The sequence below is a fragment of the Sprattus sprattus genome (assembly GCF_963457725.1).
Source record: "Sprattus sprattus genome assembly, chromosome: 20".
Lineage (NCBI taxonomy): Eukaryota > Metazoa > Chordata > Actinopteri > Clupeiformes > Clupeidae > Sprattus > Sprattus sprattus.
In genome coordinates, this window is record NC_137918.1 from 16047101 (window position 1) to 16067100 (window position 20000).

Consider the following 20000-nt stretch of genomic DNA (forward strand, 5'->3'; position numbering starts at 1 on the left):
CTTTTACAAATGCATCCCTCTGTGCCTCAAGCGTGGGCAATAAGCACGTATCTGAGGACATACAACTGTAATCAATCCCATGCAGAAGTCAATGTGGCTGGCTGACACCTACACTGTAGGTGTGTCCCCCCTCCCACCCATTTTCTTTTCTTAATTGAAAGACCCGGTCAAATTAAGCTTAGCTTTTTAGCATGCGCCTGTCCCAACAACCTTGTCAACAGTATGGTATGACTGTCTGAATGAATGGACTGGACCAGCCTACTCTGTAAAGCGTCTTCGAGTATATAAAGAAGCGCTATATAAAATTGAATTGATTGATTGATTGAAAACTCACCAATGGGCAGCATGGGCTGGTTCTCACAGTAGACTCTGGGGCAGTAGCCAAAGTCTCCCTGCTGGTACTTCTCCAGCTGTGAGTGAGCACAAAGGGAATATGGAGGAAAGTTAACAAATCAGGGAGGGCAGTTTCCATCACACACACCTTTCAAATCTGTGCTGCGTCAGAAAAGCATTGAGGAAGAGTAAGGAGGATGAACAATCTTGAGGGATAAGAAACATGTGGGAGTCAAAGAAAAAGACAAAATATAGATATATATGAGAGAGAGAGAGAGAAAAAAAATCTGTGCTGCATCAGAAAAGCATTGAGGAAGAGTAAGGAGGATGAACAATCTTGAGGGATAAGAAATATGTGAGAGTCAAAGAATAAGACAAAATATAGATATGAGAGAGAGAGAGAGAGAGAGAGAGAGCGAGAGATCAAAGGGAAGCCCTACCATCTGGGCAATGCCACGGTTGGTGAGAATGTAGCGGGCATGGATCAGCCCGTAGAGCATCTCAGCTGCCTGCTCAATCAGGTCACTCTGGTTAGGGTTATCTTCCAGCTCCTCATCTGCGACAGGCGTAAGGGGAGAAACAATGTTTCTATCCATCTAATTTGCGGATACTGTAGAGTAGACTAAACAACAGCCTACAAGGTGTTTCGATAAATAACCAGCACACTACGAATGTGAGAACTTTAAATGTGTGTTTAAATTAATGTGAAACACACACAAGGAGAGACGATGCACGTCAAACAACGCAGAGTCAATGGACAAACCATTGGCCTGGTTTTATCAGATAACACTCACAGTCACGTAATACAGTATGCCTCTAATTGCACTTACCTGGCTCCAGGTCCAAAATCATATCAAGAGCCTGCCGATAATGTGGAACCTGTTCATTGAGTCCTGTTAAGTTGAACTTATCCTGAATGTAGTCTTCATCAACCTGTGGGAGGAAGAAGAGAGCCATTCAGATACCACTTCCATATTCTCTGATTCTGAGAATAAGGATGGAAAGAAGAACACACTTATACCCTGAAAAGATTCACTGTAATTAGTGGACCGTGGCGTAATGTTAGTAAGTTAAATTACTGTATTTAAATTTTAAAACATATTTCACCACCGTCGGGTATCGTTCGGTTTCATATGCTGTGGTACACAGGTATCGACTGGCTGCCACAATATCCGCAAGCGCTCCCGGTTACCGTTAATGCTATTGATGACACTTACCTCACAGAAGAATTCGTTTCCCCGTAGTCCACAGAACCAGGAGATCCATGACACTTCCTCGGAACTACTCATCTTGGAAAACTGATAAGAGGAAAGACAAACAGCACAGAGTAAATGTACCTGAACAGACATCAAGACTGGTCACACAAATGCCATTAGTAGCTAACCAACGTTACATTCCCTACGAAATGGGATTACCTGTTACTGGTTTTCCCCTCCCCAACTAAGAGTTGAAAGGTAGATTAATGTAAATCAAGTAGAAGGAACAAGGAATAGGCTAATCGATACAAAAATCTACTTATTCGACTGGTAAAATTGGCCATCGTTAGTGATTCAACATTAACCTGAGCAGCCTAGCTAGCTAGCTAGCTAGCCAAGTGAGCCTCGCTAGCTGTAGCGAGAAGCTTAAGCAATAGCTACTTATGATGTCACTTTGAGGTAGATGAAATAGCCACTAAATAACCTCAGGATGTAATATAAACCACATCGACAAAGGCAAAAGTATCAACTGCAACCTGTGAGATTAGCAACGGTAGACTGTGCAATGTGATGTTCAATTTATACGCCCTAACCTGTCCTACTGAGTTAGCTAGATAGCTAAATATTCAATATGGCGCACAGTGTGAAGTAGGTGTAGGCCGCAATATATTTGTCCGCCAGGTTGCTCAATTTTTCTATACTGCTGAAAAATAATGCGTTTGAGAAATATTCATATTTACTATTAAATACACTACCCTAGACAATTCGATTGAAAAAATAATAATCAAAGTCCTACCTCCCGGTTCTCCCGGTATCCGTTTGCTGTAACAAGCTAGTAAAAGTGATTGGCGATTTTCGCCTTTAGCGACAGGATGACGCAAAAAGCGTGGGACTCGACACTCGCCTTTGTGGATCTATGGGAGTTGTAGTTGATATCATAATGTAATTTATAGCCAACCCAGTCCAATGATGAATTGTAATATCTTTACCTAAAGTGTCTTGCCAAAGTATTCAACCAATCAATTTTTTCTACTAAAATAAATAATACATCCATTCAAAACTGCCTGTATTTGTATATATATGAAGTGTGAGACATTAACAGCTTTGCACATTTAGATATACAAGACCATAAGGACCCGTACCAGCAGATACAGGGATAGTTTTACCCACATGCCATCAGGATGCTGAACTGTCCTTGAAATATCTTTTTTTGCACTACAATCTTTTTCTCTTTTTTCTACCCTTTTCTCCATTGAGCACAAAGAATTTCATAACTGATAAATGCTGTTTATGAGTATATGATAATAAACTTGAACTTTATATATATCTATAGTGGGATGACACTTCTGGACCGGGGTACCACTGATTCTTAGTAGGATATTGATCAGGAATTTGCCTGGGCCAAACACTCTATTTGGTTTCATCTGACCAGAAAAACCCTTTCTCAGATCTTAAGCAACCTCCATCATTTAATGTTATTCTTAAACAATGGATTTTTTCCCCACCTTTCCATAGGGGCCAGTTATATAGAGAGCTCTTTAGATTACAGACTCCTACCCCTGCACTCCAATTCCATAAATGGAACACTATTCAAGTGGATTTTGAAATAACAAAGTATTTGTCTGTCAGACAATTTAAGAGCCTTTTAGATGCTAAGGATGTGCCTCAATGGTGTTGTTTTAAATTATTCTCTGATTTTATTTCTTTACTTATTTTTTATACTTAATTTCTGATCTATTGCTGCTCGTTTGGACATCGAAACACTTACTCTCTTAAGTTGGACTTCTACTGCCTCCCCTGGACGACATCTATAGGACACGCTGCCTCCGCTGAGCATGTGGCATTTTAAAGGGTGAGACTCACCCCGCAAACCATCTCTTCACCCTGCTACCCTCTGGCAGGCGCTACCGGGCCACTACAGCCCTTACCTCCAGACGGCAGAACAGTTTCATCCCCAGGGCCATCACAGAACTTAATAATCTCACTACCCTCCTACCCTCCACCCAGCACAACTGCACTTTTTTTAGTGGTTGCACAAACAAATTTCGTTGTGTATCTAATGCACAATGACAAATAAAGTCTATTCTATTCTATTCCCCTCACTTAACCCTTTGAACGCTGTCTCTTCATGTTTTTCTGGTATTTCACAACCTTAGACAAAGTGATTATTACAACCAGAAGATCTCTCCTTTAACCACTGAGAGGCTCTATCTCATTATAAAATGGGGGAGCACGGTGGCAGTTGCACTGTCAGAGGCACAGTCGCCTCACAGCAAGAAGGCCCTGAGGGCGTGGGTTCGTATCCCGGTCCTTCCAGGTCCTTTCCCAGTGCCTGCGTGGGTGTACTCCGGTTTCCCCCACCATCATAAAGACATGCATCACCTTGTGGACCCCCTTGAAAACGAGATAGTACATCTCAAGGGGTTAATGCAGAATCCCCCCCCCCCCCCCCCAAAAAAATGATCAGTTATGGTGGCACCTCTATTTTTCCATAATTTATCCAAAATATGGAACACAAAACCACAGGAATTTGAATACTTATGCAAGTAGTATATTTCAGTTTTATTTATTTATTTTGTATGTGTTTACAGCCCTGCCTGGCCTTCTCTGATCTTACCCACTGAATGTACCGATGCTCTCTCCATCTCTCGCCGCTTCAGGTGGAATGATGTTAATGAGGTTAAGGTTCTGCCTGTGTCCCTACCACCGTCCTACACACACACACACAAACTCTCTCACTCACACACACACACACACACAGAGATGCTCTCTCCATCTCTCGCTGCTTCAGGCGGAATGATGTTCAGGTGTTCAGGGTTAAGGTTCTGCCCGTGTCCCTGTCGCCGTCTGCGTTTTGGCTTTTTGTTGTCCGTCTTCCATGGCACTCCTAGACATTGACTTGAGCTACATTAGTCTTTTATGCTTCACTATACTAATGCTCTTTACATTCTTTCTCCATTCTATATGTACTGATCAATGCCACCATACGTGCTCTTTACAGTCTTTATCCATTCTATATGTACTGATCAATGCCACCATACGTGTCCCTTCATGTTTGCCATTGCTCTGAGCCGAGTGTGTGCAACAAATGTTTGCAGAGAAATAACTATTTTTTCCTTTGGAAATGTACTAGAACATGCATGTTTACAATAAAAGCCTGAGAATATGCGTAAGTATGTTTTGTAATCGAGAAAATGGTGACTTTCAAGGAGGTTGAAGACTTTTGGAAGGCACAGTATTTGTACAGATGTGTTTGGTTTCTTCTTGCTTCCTCAGTCATTATTGAATGGCACCTCAGGTTTTCAACTGGTGGGCACATTGAAAAGAAAAGCATCTGATATAGTTTCTTGAATAGAGCACCTTAAGGCGGCTGCTTGGTTCTGCGTTGGTGTCAAATTGTTGCGCAAAATTTACTTATAGCAATTCATACTCCCTTAATGGTTGCGGGTGTTGCCAAGCAATTCACACCCAGAACAATAGGCTTGCGTAAAAAATGGCGCAAGTCTAGAAAAAGGGGCCGACGCACGCAAGACGTGAAAAGACGCGCAAGGGGCTTGCGCTGCCTCTTGCGCTTGCGTCTCTGACCACCTCAGGTTTTCAACAGGTGGGCACATTGAAAAGAAAAGCATCTGATTTAGTTTCTTGAATAGAGCACCTTAGGTGTTGGCACTGTGCATCTGCAGTTGTGTACAAATGTTGCCGGCTAGATCTTACACTTCATTTAGTCAGATATGTGAAAAAAAAAATAAAGAACCAATTGCAACAATTAATGCTAATGTTTTCATAAATAGGACCAGAATTAAATGGTGTGAAAATGAGTACCTACAAATAATATTGTGTTTTTTTGTAGGCTACAATATTTGATTATAATTTTTCATTTTAAAATGTATACATCCTGCAGCCCAAAACAAAAAATAAACCAGACCAGTTCTTCCAGTAAAACAAAAATTTATTAACTTTTTTTCTCTGTATACTTTTATTATAATAAGACACTTCTCTGCTTGTACATTGCTCCCTTGAACTTAAAAAATGGCAACATTTGTATGTGGGAATGTAAGTTGGGGTAGACAAACTTAGATACATACCAATATACATACATGTGTGTATATTACGGTTCCAATAATAAACCAGTTATAACCTTACAGCGTCAACCAGTCCAGGGTACCTTGGTAATGCTGGAAATATAGTACAATCTTCGAGTATTTCAAGGAATATATTTTAATTTTATTTTACTTTTTATTTAAACATGGGTACATACAATATGACCACGTCAATAGATAAAAGTTAACGAGGGATGAAGGAATCAGTTAAGAGCCCGCAAGTAATATGGCAACCAATGTATGACAGGCCCCGCAAGCTGCATCCAAAGATGTGTTCATGCATGGTAAAACAGTGTTAAAAAGGAAAATAGATGCCCACTTCATTTTGTCTTTTAGCCTTATTGTATAAAATGAGAGGGGGTTGGGGTGGGGGTGGGGGGTCCTTGATGAGCAACGATTGGCTAAGTTTTCCACACAGCAAGTACTTCATTTGGAGAAAAATATACACACATTTCAATGTATATGCGTGAATGTATGTAAGGTGAGTGGTACAATTGTATCCTAATATGGCAGAAACAAAAAAAAAAAACGTATTAAACGTGTGTGCATACAACTTCTGCCTCGACAAGGGGAAAAGTCACACACGGCCAAGAAAACCGCACATGCGCACACTCATTCGTAAACCCTACTCGACGTATTAGGAGCTCCAGTAAACACACAAACCCCAACTTACAGCAGTGAGATATTGATACAACTTTAAGGAACAAAGATAATGTAGGATTCTTAATTGTTTATGATGCCCTTTTAGATTTTGGAAATCCTCTTGGCTATGCCCTAAGGCGGAGTGAACGTGTGTTTGTGTGTATGTGTGTATGTCCGTGTTTTGTCAACATTTGGGTTTCATCAACGTCCCTTGAACAGCTCTGTAACACTCACTGAAAAGTAATCAAAATATTATCATAAAAGAAAAAAAATGGGTCAGTTTTAAGGGATATACATATATAACCTTCACAGGAGGCCCGTGAAGTTGGGAATATGAAATATGGAACACTTGGGTTTTAAACAGAGCTGTTTGTTCACTCTGTAGACACTAATGGCAGCATTAGCCAAGCAGAGAGTTTCCTTTTGTATATACACACACACAACGGCAGAGCCAAACACACTCGACAACAGCAACAGTGGCCTGCAGTCCTCCAGCCCCTGGAGAAAGGGCGTGACACCTGCTGCACTATCCGACATTGTGAGGGCATGCATTGAGGGGGAGGGAGGGAGGGGGGACCCAACCCCTAAAGAAACATCATAACAGTTTGCGTCATTCTAGGAGTGCTTACTATTCAGCTGTTATGGATAACAACAAATAACTCTGCGTGAATCTAATCATAACAATATTAACAGAAATACTTGAGACTCATTCTCCTAAGAAAAAAAAAAAAAAGATCTGTGGCTGCTTCAAGAGACTGGAAAAAAAACCTGGAAAAACCTGCCTAGGAAAATGAGTCTGAAGAGAGGGGAAAAAACTAAACTCTTAAAGCCGTATTAAGCCATCAATTCAGTCAGCTTTTTGCATGCCATCGCTTGAGGACAAGACATTTCCTCTTTGAATGAAATTATAGTCAAACGTTCACGTGTCAAGAAAAACTAGAACGGTACGCTGAGGCTGGAAAACAAACCAAACATAAACAGGAGAAGAAGAAAAACGGGAAAAAACAGCCTTCATCGGTCAAAACAGACGACATAACCCTGGAGGAGTCACAGCCCAAACCTTAAGAAGAGAAATCACACCATATATTTCTAGGGGAGAGCAGCGAGGGCGTTGACATCAGAGACAGAATCAGTGTGTGTAGGGAGTGAGCATTAGTTCTCTGTGGGGTTGGTAGTCACAGTAAGTAATGATGTACTTGTCGGAAAAAAAAAAGAAAGAAAAAAAAAAAAACCTTGAGAAAGAGCTGGGGTTGTATAAAAAGGTATTTTAATGAATGATCTGCCTTGCAGAAAAGAAGAGAAATAAGCACACAGCCCTAACTCCTAACGCTGGAAAGGAAATAAACATTGAACACAGGCGAAAGAAAAATAATAAGAAAAAAAAGAATACCCCACAACACGAGGAGAAAGAAAACAAAATATGATACAAGTGTTCGCAATAAAACAGTAGCCTCCATTTCCCCACCACTCTTGTAGAGAAAAAGAGAAGAATCGGCAGGTCTGCCACCCTCCCACCCCACTCCCCCTGGTGGTAACAATACAAAAGTACATCATGGACTTTGGCCCTGTCTATGGGCGTCTGAGCCAAGCCTCCTCCAGCCTCCTTCACAAGCTCTGCACTCTCACTGGGACAGGTCAAAGGTCAATGCAATCTTGTGCTTGTAAATGCAAACGTGCTTTACGACTGTGGATCTCATTTGAAACGTTTGTAGTGTCAATCATCAGATGCTTGAGTTTTAAAATGTCTGTAAAATCTAATCAATGGATCAGGCTAGAGAGGTGGGTTTGGTGGGGGGAGAGGGGGGAGGGGTGGTAGCAGAGTGTGGATTTACAAAAAGGTTCGAGACACAGCAGTGAGAGAGAAAGCAAGACAGAGAGAAGAAGGGGGGGGGGGGGGCAAGAATGAATGCGTACACGGTCTCAGTCACTATGTATTGTACAATAATGTGCTAACATGTTAGGGTTGAGCAAAGAAAACCAAACAAAAACAAAAGAAGAGTTGATGGAGAGAAGACAAGGACTGGAGGAAAGGAGGTGGGAATGGGGGGGGGAGAGACACAGGATTCATTTGAAATGTTTCCCAAAAAAATTCTCCAAAACAAAACAACAACCAAAGACAAAATTACTTCCTGTTTTTAGGAGAGGGCCAGTTAGCGCGCCTCTCACCGCGACTGGCTCCGCCATTGCCGGGACCTCCCCCCATGCCCCCCCCTCCTCCACCCCCCCCACCGGGTGGCCCTCTGGGACCCCTTCCTCCGCCGCCACCCCCGCCGGCACTGACCCGCCGGTTCTGCCGCTCCATGCCGGGCCGCTGGCTGGAGAAGCTCCTCTTGTTCCCGGCCGCCTCTTTGGACGACAGGTCCCGCTCTCCGCCACCCCCTCCACCGCGCCCTGAGGGCTGGTGCTGATGGTGGTGATGGTGGTGGTGGTGATGGTGATGGGAGGGGTAGGATTTGCCACCGCCACCGCCGCCATCTCGCTCGCGGAACTCAGTGAAGTCACTGCTCTCGGAGGCGGTCTCCCATTCCTCGTTGGCGTGATCAGAGTTCTGGTTGGAGACGTCGGGGGACTTGGCGCCCCCGGCTGGGTTGTGGTTGTGTCGATGCTGCTGCGGGTGGTTCTGAGACGCGTTGCTCGGGTTGTAGTGATGGTGGTGGTGGCTGTTCGAGTTCAGGCTGCCACCTCCACCCCCGACATGGCCGCCGCTGCTGTTGTTTGTGGTGCTGTTATTGGTTGCAGTAGAGTTGTTGTGGTTGGCGTTAGGAACGGTGGCGTTGGGGTTGCCAGTGCCGTCCGTCTCCGCGGGCGAGGAGGAGCGATGTTGCGGGCCGCTGCCGTTGATGCGCGCTGCGTTATCGCGCTCCTGCTTGAGCCGGCGGAAGCGGGGCGGCTTGTCCTGCTGATGCTGCGAGCGCCCGTGACGACGGCGTCGAGGGGGGCGCTCGAAGCTCCGTGGCGGGAACGAGCGGCTGTCCTGACCCGAGAGCGTCTGAGGCGGGGGGCCTGTGGAGTTGGAGGAGGGGTTGGCAGACGGGGGCTGGCCCACGACGCCTCCGTTCTCAGCAGTGGTCTGCGGAGGGGGCGCTGCTGTGGCGGGCGGTCCTGACTGAGGGTTGGTGACCTGGCTCTGAGACTGGTTCTCGCCGGCGGCTTTCTCCTTCTTTTCTCCGCCGCCGGTACGACCCGAGTCTTTGGGAGGCGAGGGGTTGGCGGGGGCCTGCTGCTTGCGGACGGTCGCCGAAGACTTGGCCGACCAGCTGTGGGAGGAGGCCGAACCAGAGCCCGAACGGTGACCTCCGGCCATGCTTCCTCCCCTCTCGCGATACATGCCTCCTCCTCCGGCGCCTCCTCCTCCTCCCCGGCCCCTCCTGGAGGGCACTCCTCTGGGGGTGAAGACCCGGGCCTGGGAGCTCCTGGGCTGGCCAGAGGACGACTGCCCGCTCATGGTGGCGTTCTCGGGGCCGGTGCCATTCTTGGCGCTGGGCTTGCGCTGATGTTGCTGCTGCTGCTGCTCCTCCTTCTCCGAGTGCTCGCTGGCTCCGCTCTCGCTGCCCGTCTCCGAGCCGCGCTGCCTCCTCCGTTTGGGGATCTCCTCGTACTCCGAGCCCTCGCTGCGGGTCTCGCTGCGGTTGCGGGCGCGGGCCGGGTTATGCTGCGAGCTCCCCTGCCCGTGTCTGCCGCCCCCGCCACCGCCAGACGGCCCGTCGTTCTTGTTGTACTCCTGGTGGTAGCCGCTGTTCGTAGACGCCCGGAAGTCGCGGCTGCTCCTGCCGCCTGCTGCTCTGCCTCTGCTGGGGCCGCCGCCACCACCGCCACCGCCACTGCTGGTGCTGCCCGCATAGGCTCCCCGGTACCCACGACCACGTCCATAGAACTCACCGCGAGCGCGGGTCGCCCGGCTGCCCCTGGAGGCGGAGGGGTGGTACGTGGGGGCGCCACCGACTGCTTCGTGCGAGCGCTCACGGTCCCTCCTCGAGGGGGGACCACCTTGGGTGGGAGCAGATCCGTCGTTATCTTTGGGCCCCTTGCCCCCCCCAGGAGCACGCTCCTTCCCGCCGTTCCTCTGCTTGTTGGCCGGGACAGACTCGTCTTTGCCGGAGGACGTCTGGGAGGCCGGGTCCTGCTTCGCTGAGGACGGGCCATCTTGCTCCTTCTCTTTGCCCGCTCCTCCAGCAGTCTTCTCTCCGCCTTCCCCTTCCCCTCCCTCCCTCTTCATCTCCTTCAGCACGGGCCTCTTGATCGGGCCTGCCCTCCTGTTAAGGTTGGCGCCCCCTTGCTGTGACTTGCCGTCGACTGAAGGGTTTGCCGAGTCCTCTCCTCCCGCGGCGGCCGCACCCGGCCCGGTGTTCCCCTTTCTCCCGCCATGCGGGGGACCTCCGCCCGGGGCGCAGCCTCCTGGTCGCGGGCCCCACTGCGTCTCCGTCTTGTGGTCCCGCCCTCGCTGGCCGCCTTTGGGGTGCTGCTGCTGCTGCTGCTGAGCATGCTGGGACTGAGAGAAGTGGGCGTTGGGGGGCATCTTATCCCCTTTCCTGCCGCCTCCACCACTACCACCACCACCACCGTGCCCGACGACAGTGGAGTCATGCTCCGGTTGCTGTGGGGCCTGTGGATGCTGAGGCTGCTGTGGATGCTGAGGATGCTGAGGCTGCTGCTTCCCGCTGCCGTCCTCCCGAGCAGAGGTGGACGAGGAAGAGGAGGAGCAGGAGGAGGAGAGGGATGGCTGGTGGAGTGGAGGTGAGGGGTCGCTCTTCTTGGGGTCCCCTCCGCGCTCGCGCTCACCGCGCCCGTTCTCCTGCTTGTGGGGGTACAGGGAGAAGTGAGGGTGGTGCCCGGGGTGTTGCTGCTGCTGCTGCTGGGGGTGGCCACTGTTCTCCAGAGGAGACAGGTCTGCGCGGCCGTTGCGGTCATAGTGGGGGTGCGGGGTCCCCCAGATCTGACCCTGCTGCTGCTGGCCGCCCCGGGGCCCCTCATCCTGGTGGCCGAAGCCGTGCTGGGAGCCCCCACTGTTACCCCTCTGCTGCTGTTGCTGCTGCTGCTGCTGCTGCTGGTGGGCAGCCATTCTGGATCCACCGTCAGGGAAGCCACTGTAGTTTCCTCTCCCTCCCATGAAGGGCTGATGATGGGGCCCCCCGACCTGGGTGCCCAGGGGTGGCGGCGTCTGGTTGGACGAGCCGGAGGGAGAGTTGGGGGAAACTCCAGGCTGCTGCTGCTGCTGCATGGGGCCTGCTCCGCCATCCCGCCCACGAACGGGAGGAGTGTCACTCCTGTCAGAGAAGAGGACAACATAACGTCACTACGGTTCATCCAGCGAGCCAAACAAATCTATGTGATATGTCACAAGTGGATCAAATATCTCGTATCGAGTGATGAAACATCACAATTGTAATTTGGGCAGAGTGGCATAATATTGGTTTCCACTCGAATTAAATCATTTCAAAAATGATGAATAGCATAAAACAGAATCATCTAATCTAGTCCAGGATTAGAGATGGTAATGTAAAAGACGCAGATGGCAAATGTGAGGGCAGTACGAGTCCTTCATGGCGGGGTCCTACAGGCTGACTATCGGCGCACTAGTGCAAGGGTCTTAACAACGTTAGGCTACAACGTCAAACAGCTCTGGTGCAAATACAACATAAACATATCAAGTTACACATCACAAATCCTGGCCAAGCCAATCTGATGTATGCACCATATGTAATTGAATGTTAAAATAGGAACCATCAAATATGAACATAAAAATAAGAACTGATAATCTTTAAAGTCCTGTTTCCCGTAAATGTTCTGTCAGTCATTCTTGATCTCTCCGACTGGTGCATTAGTGTGTTTAATTGTACCATATTGATGCATTATTTTACATTATTGATGTACCATATTGATGCATTTATCTATTTATTTTTTATTTTTGTTTTAATGGTTATGTATATACTTCAATCCTATTCCTATTACCTTGCTGCTTTGACAACTGAATTTCCCTCACGGGATTGATAAGAGTTTATCTATCTATCTATAACTTGGTTAAGGGCAGTCATCTTGTTTGACTATCAGATCATTAACATTACATTATTGATGTAACATATTGATGCATTTATCTATTTATTTTTTATTTTTCAAAAATGTTTGAATGTTTATGTATAAACTTGAATCCTATTCCTATTACCTTGCTGCTTTGACAACCTCAGGGGATTAATACAAGTGTATCTATCTATCTATCTGTTATGTTGAAGTCAGTTAAAGGCTCTTACCTTGGCCCCTTGGCCATGTCCTCCTCCTCCAGAGTCTGCTTCTGCCTCAGTGGGGAGCTCAGGCCTCTGCCTTCCCCTGCGACGGGGAACTCTGGCGCCCAGGCCAGCTTGGGATCCATGGGGGGCGTCCCGCGGTGAGGATGTCCCCCGTGCTGCTGCTGCTGTTGCTGCTGCCGGTCAAACTGGTCCGAGCCAGAACCACCGGAGTCAGAGCGCTCTCGACCCATGAGCCCTGGAACAGGAGAGCCGAATGACACGATGTTAGAACGCACGTCTCTAGCAGACAGTCCGCGTGGGAGCCCAGCAAAAATAACTGGAAGCTCAGTTCAGGGGTTCTCTGATTTTTTTGTGCTGACACTTAGGTCTAAGATTAGATTATTAATAATAATAATAATAATAATTCATTTTTACAGAGCGTACTCGGGATATCTGCTTTATAGCAGGTATTAGACAGGGTTTAGTTTAAGTATTCCATACAATTACCGCTAACTGCTGCTCTGTGTCTGTGTCTGTGTCTGTGTCTGTGTCTGTGTCTGTGTCTGTGTCTGTGTCTGTGTCTGTGTCTGTGTCTGTGTCTGTGTCTGTGTCTGTGTCTGTGTCTGTGTCTGTGTCTGTGTCTGTGTCTGTGTCTGTGCGATGGAGAGCTTGGCACAACAGTGTCCACCCACCGGTTGGATGCATGTTGGGCGGGTAGTAGTCCATGGGTGGCGGGCGGCCCTGCATCATCCTGGGGTCCATGTAGGGCATCATGACCCAGCGGGGGTCGAAGTTCATGGGCAGGGGCGGCGGGCGGCCCATGGAGCCGGGCGGGTAGATGGGCGGGCCGGTCTGCTGCTGCTGCTGCTTGGGGCCGCTCTGCTGGGCGTTTCCTGGGGCGGGGCCCTGCGGGGCCTGCTGCTGCTGCTGCTGCTGCTGCTGGGACTGCATCTGGCCCTGGGCAGCCTGGTTGTGTTGGTGCTGCCACTGCTGCTGCTGCTTCAGGAGCTGCTCCTGGGAAAGACACACACACACAGGAAGGCCGTAGATCAGAGCCCTGCTTTGGTAACTGCCACACACACAGGAACCGTAGATCAGAGCCCTGCTTTGGTAACTGCCACACACACAGGAACCGTAGATCAGAGCCCTGCTTTGGTAACTGCCACACACACAGGAACCGTAGATCAGAGCCCTGCTTTGGTAACTGACACACACAGGAACCGTAGATCAGAGCCCTGCTTTGATAACTGACACACACAGGAACCGTAGATCAGAGCCCTGCTTTGATAACTGCCACAGACATGAGGCTGTAGATCAGAGCCCTGCTTTGATAACTGCAGTGGTGTCCAGGGTATGCGCAGGTATACGGAGTATACCCACTTATATTCCAGTCAGCATTGCGTATACCCACTTCTCAGAACAGGGAGTTTATCCTGTGCTGTATGGGCTGCTTGAAAAAAATGCCAAATTAAGAGTATACCCACTTCCCCAGGGACCACCACACCACTGGATAACTGCCATCACAGAGGTTTTGGGGCAGAAGCAATATCTGAAAGCGTGTCCATTGTGCATAATTTAGAAAGGGACTCGGAGCTCTCTTCATCTCGAACATGGGTCTCTCTCGTCTGTTTGCCAACAAGGTTATGTAACTCCCTGGGCAACGTCAGGAGATTAAAGCACACCGTTGCCAAAGCTATCTGGGATGCAGCAGCAACAACAGTGGAACAGAGCTTAAGGGATGATTTTCATCTCTGCAAAGGTAATAGATGCCTTCATCTGATCGCCATCCATCCATACAAATCCCCTTCATCAGACCGAGACTAAATAGGACTGTTTTTTGTCATGGAATATATCTGTAGTTAGGACTAAGAAGTAAAAGCAAATACCAATAACGCTTTATGAAAACATCTGCTGCCAAAATTTCTCACTGCTTCTCCATCTGAAAATTCTACCATCATGAATAGTAAAACAGACACAAAAACAACTGAGAGATTGTTGGGGCAGCTTTGGTGCAAGCAGTACAGTTGGCAACCAGTACACATATGGCCTCAGTGCCTATGGGAACCCAGCTTAAAGTCCAACCCCATGCCATTTCCCAAACTTATTTTCCACCATAATTTGGAAATAAATTCTTTAAAAATCAGACAATCACATTTTGTCTCTCATAGTTGAGGTATACCTATGATGAAAATGACAGGCATCTCTCACATTTTTAAGTGGGAGAACTTGCACAATTGGTGGTTGACTAAATACTTTTTTGCCCCACTGTATGGCCTCAGTGTCTATGGGAACCCAGCTTAAAGTCCAACCCCATGACATTTCCCAGTCCCCCACTCTCATCCACTTATTGTCTGCCATTCTCCTCATAGGATTCTCCCCACAGAATCATATACTTTTCTATACACTCATCTAATTTCATTGTTTATTTCATGTATCTAATTTATTGTATGTTATTCCATCCTTACAATTGTACAAATATTGTTGCTGTCAAATAAACAGTTCTGAGTTCTGAGTTCATGGTCCTGTCCGAGTTGGGATACAGATTGCAATTGTGCTATGGACGTACCTGCTGTTGCCGCTGGAAACGAGGTGGCAGCGACTTCTGGTATTTGGAGTAGCCTTGACCAGGAGGGCCGCTGGGCTGTCGACCCGCACCACCCCCGGCGCTCTCCGCCTTCCCAGAATCCTCTCCTCCTCCTCCTCCACCTCTTCCACTGCGGACGTGAGGCACGGCCAGGGAGTCCTCTTTGCTGTCGACAGGGCCCGCGGCCTCCAGAAGCTTCTGTGGCGGTAGCTGCTGCTGCTGTGGCGGTAGCTGCTGCTGCTGGGCCACTGCGGGTGGAGGACTCTGCTGGCTCTCTGTAGAAGGCACAAGTGTCTATCATTATTATGGCCTCTATATTTATATTTATATATTATATATTATTATATATTTATATTTATATATTATATATTATTTATATATATTATAATTACTAGAACAGGCCTCTTTTTCAAAATAATCTGCCAAAATCGGCCAGATATTGATTTTTTTTTATGTTGTTACGCACTTCTTCCTAGTGATCATCTTTCAAAACTAAAGTTATCAAAATTCATACATGATCTGGCGTTACTTCAATGAACATGCTGTGCTGTGCTGTGGTTCGCTGCCTGACCTGTGATGGAGTCGTAGCTGCTGTTGCTGCCGGCCCTCTGTCGGTGAACCGCGGCAGTGGAGCCGGCCTGCACAGAGGACAGGGGGGCCTCCTCAGGATCCACGCAGGGCGAGGGGGGCAGGCTGACGTTGGGCGAGGACGCCGAGGCCGAGAGCGAGGGGCTGGGGCTGCTGGCAGGGGGGGCGGTAGCAGGGGGTGGTGGCGTGGCGCCGTCGTCTGGCTTGGTGCTCTGCTGCTGTTGCTGCTGCTGTTGCTTCTGGTCCAGCCGCTTCAGCTTCTCGGCGCACGCCGCCCGGCGCTCGTCCTCCATGCGGCGCTCCTCTTCCTCGCGACGGCGTCGGGCGCGCTCCACGGCGGCGGAGATCTCCGTGGACGACTGCTTCCGCCGCTGACGCCACGTCTCGTCCTCGTCTTCGCCCGCCGGCTGGGGGAGCAGGCCCCCGGTGGTGGCGGGTGGAGGAGGGGTGGGGCCACCGGCACTGCCGCCGCTGCTGCCACCCTGGTGAGAACCAGAGGGCTTCTGGGAAGCCAGGGGGCCAGAACCTGGAGGGCCCGTCTGATTGGTCGAGCGGTCCTGTGTGTGTGTGACAGAAAAGAGGGCTCAGTGAAGGTCACGTCGTCTCCTATGAAATCCAACACAACCGAAGACAAGCAGCAGTCTCTGGGCTCTGTAAAGCGCCTAGAGGCAATTGCATTGTTATGGCGCTATGTAAATAACATTGAATTGAATTAGTAGTCATGCTGGATGGGAGAGTGGCTGGAGAGGATGGGGTCATGCTTCGGGGGAGTCGATGCTATGCGAGTGTCTGGACGCCAATCCCCATGTACCTGTCGGTAGGAGGAGTGAGGCCCCTGCCGGAGGAGAGGCCCTGGTGGGGGGGAGGGATGCTCCCGAGGGCCACCCAGTCCAGACCTACGGCCCTGCACACAGGTACACAGTACCATCAGCCGCAGTCAGGGGGCGCTGTGCTGAGCTGCTCTGCTGCTGTACCAGTAGAGAGAACACCTCGAGTCCTGCCTGCAGGGGCTTCGAGCACTACTTGACCCACACCACTGATATATGCAGAGGGGGGCATTGGTGGGGGGGGGGGGTGGTGGCTAAACTGGAACGGTCTCCACTTTTGTTTTTAGTATTATATACAGTCATTAAGCACACCACAGCCAGTCAGTGCAGTTTAAGTGATTTTCAGAAGCGTTTCTGCTGTAAGAGAAGGAAGTCTTTGCACACACACATGCACACACAAACAAGCACACACACGCTGATACAAAATGTCCTCGCATGCATACACACACACACACACACACACACACACACACACACACACACGTGTTACCTGGTAGGGTCCGGCACTGCCCTGTCCAGCCCAGCTGCCACCTCCCTCCTCGGCCGAGCCTGGCTTGCTGGAGGGGGGTGTGGGGCTGTCAGCGGCGTTGGATGGTGGGTTGCGCTGGGGGTCTCCTCCACTGTCGGACGCTCGGGAGCGCAAGGTTGGGGCATGGCCATCCTGAGCACGCTGCTGCTGCTGCTGTGGCTCTCTGGAGGGAACGAACAAACAGCAGGGATGTCAGTGATCAAGACCATCAGGCCATCTGTTCATGATATCACTTGTTTTTAATATTCAGAATATATAAAATATAAGCAAACACAGGAGACAATAAGGTAACGTTGTCAGTATTAGCTTTTTGGCAAATGTCATCGAAGAATGTGGAGTGTAAAGATATTTTCATCCAGTTACAAGTTAGTTAGTGTGCACCACAACGTAGCCAAAGCTTTGACAAAGTAACTAATAACACTGACGAACCTAGAGAGCTACATTTCAATGTTAACATTTGCATTCATTTAGCTGCATGATTTGTTGCCGTTATTTATTTCCATCGGCTCAGGCACCGAAAGGAAGAACCGAAATCTGCGTTGCATTTCGGCCATATTGGAACCGGTTCTCGGTACCCAAATTTACTGACAAACCTAGATAGCTACATTTCAATATTAACATTTGCAATTCAGTGTTTCCATCCAGTGGGCTGTCAGCACAGGCAAGGTACAGGTCATCAGTTCCTGTATCTCTGGGAATGAACCTCATGACCCCTTGACCTTTCGGGCTGTTACACCTGGCTCTACCAGTGGAGCCGTAGGAGCGCACAGTCGGGGGGGTGCAAAAAAAAAATCGATTCACATTCGTATCGCGATTCAAGTGCTTCCAATTAAGAATCGATTCATAGAATTCCAAAAATCAATTCATATTGAAAACCAAAAAAATCAATTTTTTTGAATCGAGAATTGTTTTAGAATCGAAATATTGATTTTGAATCGAATCGTGAGCCTAAAAATCGGTATCGAATCGAATCGTGACATTTTCTGAATCATGCACCCCTAGCGCACAGCCACTGTGTCTCCCTCTCATGTCCTTACCGAGTGCCGTTCCTGCTGTCGCTCCTCTCCTCCTCTCCGTCCTCCTCTCCTTCATCGTCGCTGAACTTCAGCTTGGCGGAGTAGTCAATCTCCTCGTGAGCCCCTGTGGACAGAAGCAGGATTTAGGCGTGCCAGACAAACCCTTCACTGATCAACTGCCTGAGGACATTAAGCTACTCTCTCTCCCTTGTCCTTTAAGACACATTAACTTCTGCTCACTCCCAACCACCATAGCATCCCAGGGGGGGGAAGAAAAAACCCCAACCAGGCAGCTTACTCTCTACTACGGTGTACATTACAGTCTTAGTTGGCTTCCATCACCCTCTCTGCATACGTGATCACCTCAGGGAGTTTCGCAGCCCGGCTAGCAGGCATTTTTCCGCTAATTCATCAAACCCCATGACTTCCTCTAGCCTGCGACACATAAAGCCTCTGTAGAACACCGTGTGGAAGGCTGAGCTCATAGGGGTTGCATGGCAACATATGACACACAACTCAACTGTACCAAAAAAAAGGTGCAGCTTTCTGAGGTATTTCAAGAATTTAGTCGAACTAACTTTTGAGAAACGGAAATAGAGTACAGAGAAGGGACATTTCTGTTAAGGATGTTAAGTTTCATGTTAAACGAGTGAAGGGGGGTAAAACTGAGAACCTATTTGGACAAAGGGGATTGTTTTGTTTGATGAATTTGAACTTGTTCATTCCGTGATGGATGTAATAAACTGTGTGCATAATATGCATTCAAAGCACAAATGGCATCCACGGCAATATGAATCATGGGGTGTAAAAGAAAAAACTTTACAAATACGGAAATATGGAGCATAGCACCGCTCAGAACATTATGTTTTTATATGTTTATAAAGAAAGCAGACTTTCCACCAGAGGTAGAGATTAAAACACCATGTACCGAAGGGAGAGAACCAGTCACCCCACGGTTATGAACCTGCACCCTGACCGCAATGCCGAAGAGCCAGACTCATTGGTATGACTGTTAAAGCACGTTTTAGGGGGGTTTTCTGAAATCGCCCATAGGTTTTACAGGCATTTTTTCCAGGCGTTTTAGGCCTAAATGGGTTAAAGCACATGCTCAACTGCAGTGAGTAGATTTTGCTTGCTTTAAGGGCGTTCAGGCCTTGGGTTCAACTGCAGTGCGTAGATTGGGCTTGCTTTAAGGGCGTTCAGGCCCTGGGTTCAACTGCAGTGCTAGATTGGGCTTGCTTTACGGGCGTTCAGGCCCTGGGTTCAAATGCAGTGCGTAGATTGGGCTTGCTTTAAGGGCGTTCAGGCCCTGGGTTCAACTGCAGTGCGTAGATTGGGCTTGCTTTAAGGGGGTTCAGGCCCTGGGTTCTACAAAGAGCCTTAAGACAATTTTATTGTTTTGGCCGCCAAATAAATAGAATTGCATTGAAAAGTGACCTCATTTAATTTTAGAGTAGAAAAACGCTTTTCTCATTGCTATTTCATTTAGACCAGTCAATTTAATTTATCTGTACTCACCGGCCCAGCCCTCGTCTCCGTCCTGGTGGTCGAGCTCGTCCAGCTCCTTCAGGTCGTCCTGCTTGAGGATGGAGGGGCGCTTCACGTGCTCCCCCCCTCCCCGGGGGCCTCCTTGGGGCCTCCCGTCGGGGCCAGGCCCACCCTGCGGACGAGAGAACCTGTGGGGGAAACACAGGAGGCCCAGTGAGTGCAGGGAAAGAACAAATTACATTTACATTTAGTCATTTAGCAGACGCTTTTATCCAAAGCACACTGCACATCAGGAGCCATTAGGGGTTCAGTGTCTTGCTCAAGGACACTTCGACAGGGAATCGAACAAGTAACCTTCTGATTACTAGACGACTTCTCTACCTCCTGGACCACTGTCGCAGCAGTTTTTGTTATTTGGAATATTTGTATTTAGTAGTGATGGAGATTTTTTTTATTTGTTTTATAATAAATTGTAG

At 48.5% G+C, this 20000-nt stretch overlaps 2 protein-coding genes across 2 annotated transcripts in view; both read right to left on the reverse strand.

Moving 5' to 3' along the window:
- csnk2b (casein kinase 2, beta polypeptide) overlaps positions 1–2406 on the reverse strand; it is a 7184-nt gene extending 4778 nt beyond the window's left edge. Inside the window, exons 1-5 of the mRNA XM_080859676.1 lie at positions 2326–2406; positions 1551–1631; positions 1164–1266; positions 774–889; positions 335–410 (exon numbers count right to left, since the gene is read on the reverse strand). Coding sequence (XP_080715802.1) covers positions 335–410; positions 774–889; positions 1164–1266; positions 1551–1622 — 367 coding nt within the window. The 5' untranslated portion in view covers positions 1623–1631; positions 2326–2406. The remainder of the gene's footprint in view (positions 1–334; positions 411–773; positions 890–1163; positions 1267–1550; positions 1632–2325) is intronic.
- A 5121-nt stretch (positions 2407–7527) lies between these two features.
- Positions 7528–20000, reverse strand: part of prrc2a (proline-rich coiled-coil 2A) — a 23601-nt gene continuing 11128 nt past the window's right edge. Inside the window, exons 10-17 of the mRNA XM_080859475.1 lie at positions 19555–19712; positions 18058–18160; positions 16982–17183; positions 15648–16221; positions 15059–15351; positions 13185–13506; positions 12517–12748; positions 7528–11535 (exon numbers count right to left, since the gene is read on the reverse strand). Coding sequence (XP_080715601.1) covers positions 8394–11535; positions 12517–12748; positions 13185–13506; positions 15059–15351; positions 15648–16221; positions 16982–17183; positions 18058–18160; positions 19555–19712 — 5026 coding nt within the window. The 3' untranslated portion in view covers positions 7528–8393. The remainder of the gene's footprint in view (positions 11536–12516; positions 12749–13184; positions 13507–15058; positions 15352–15647; positions 16222–16981; positions 17184–18057; positions 18161–19554; positions 19713–20000) is intronic.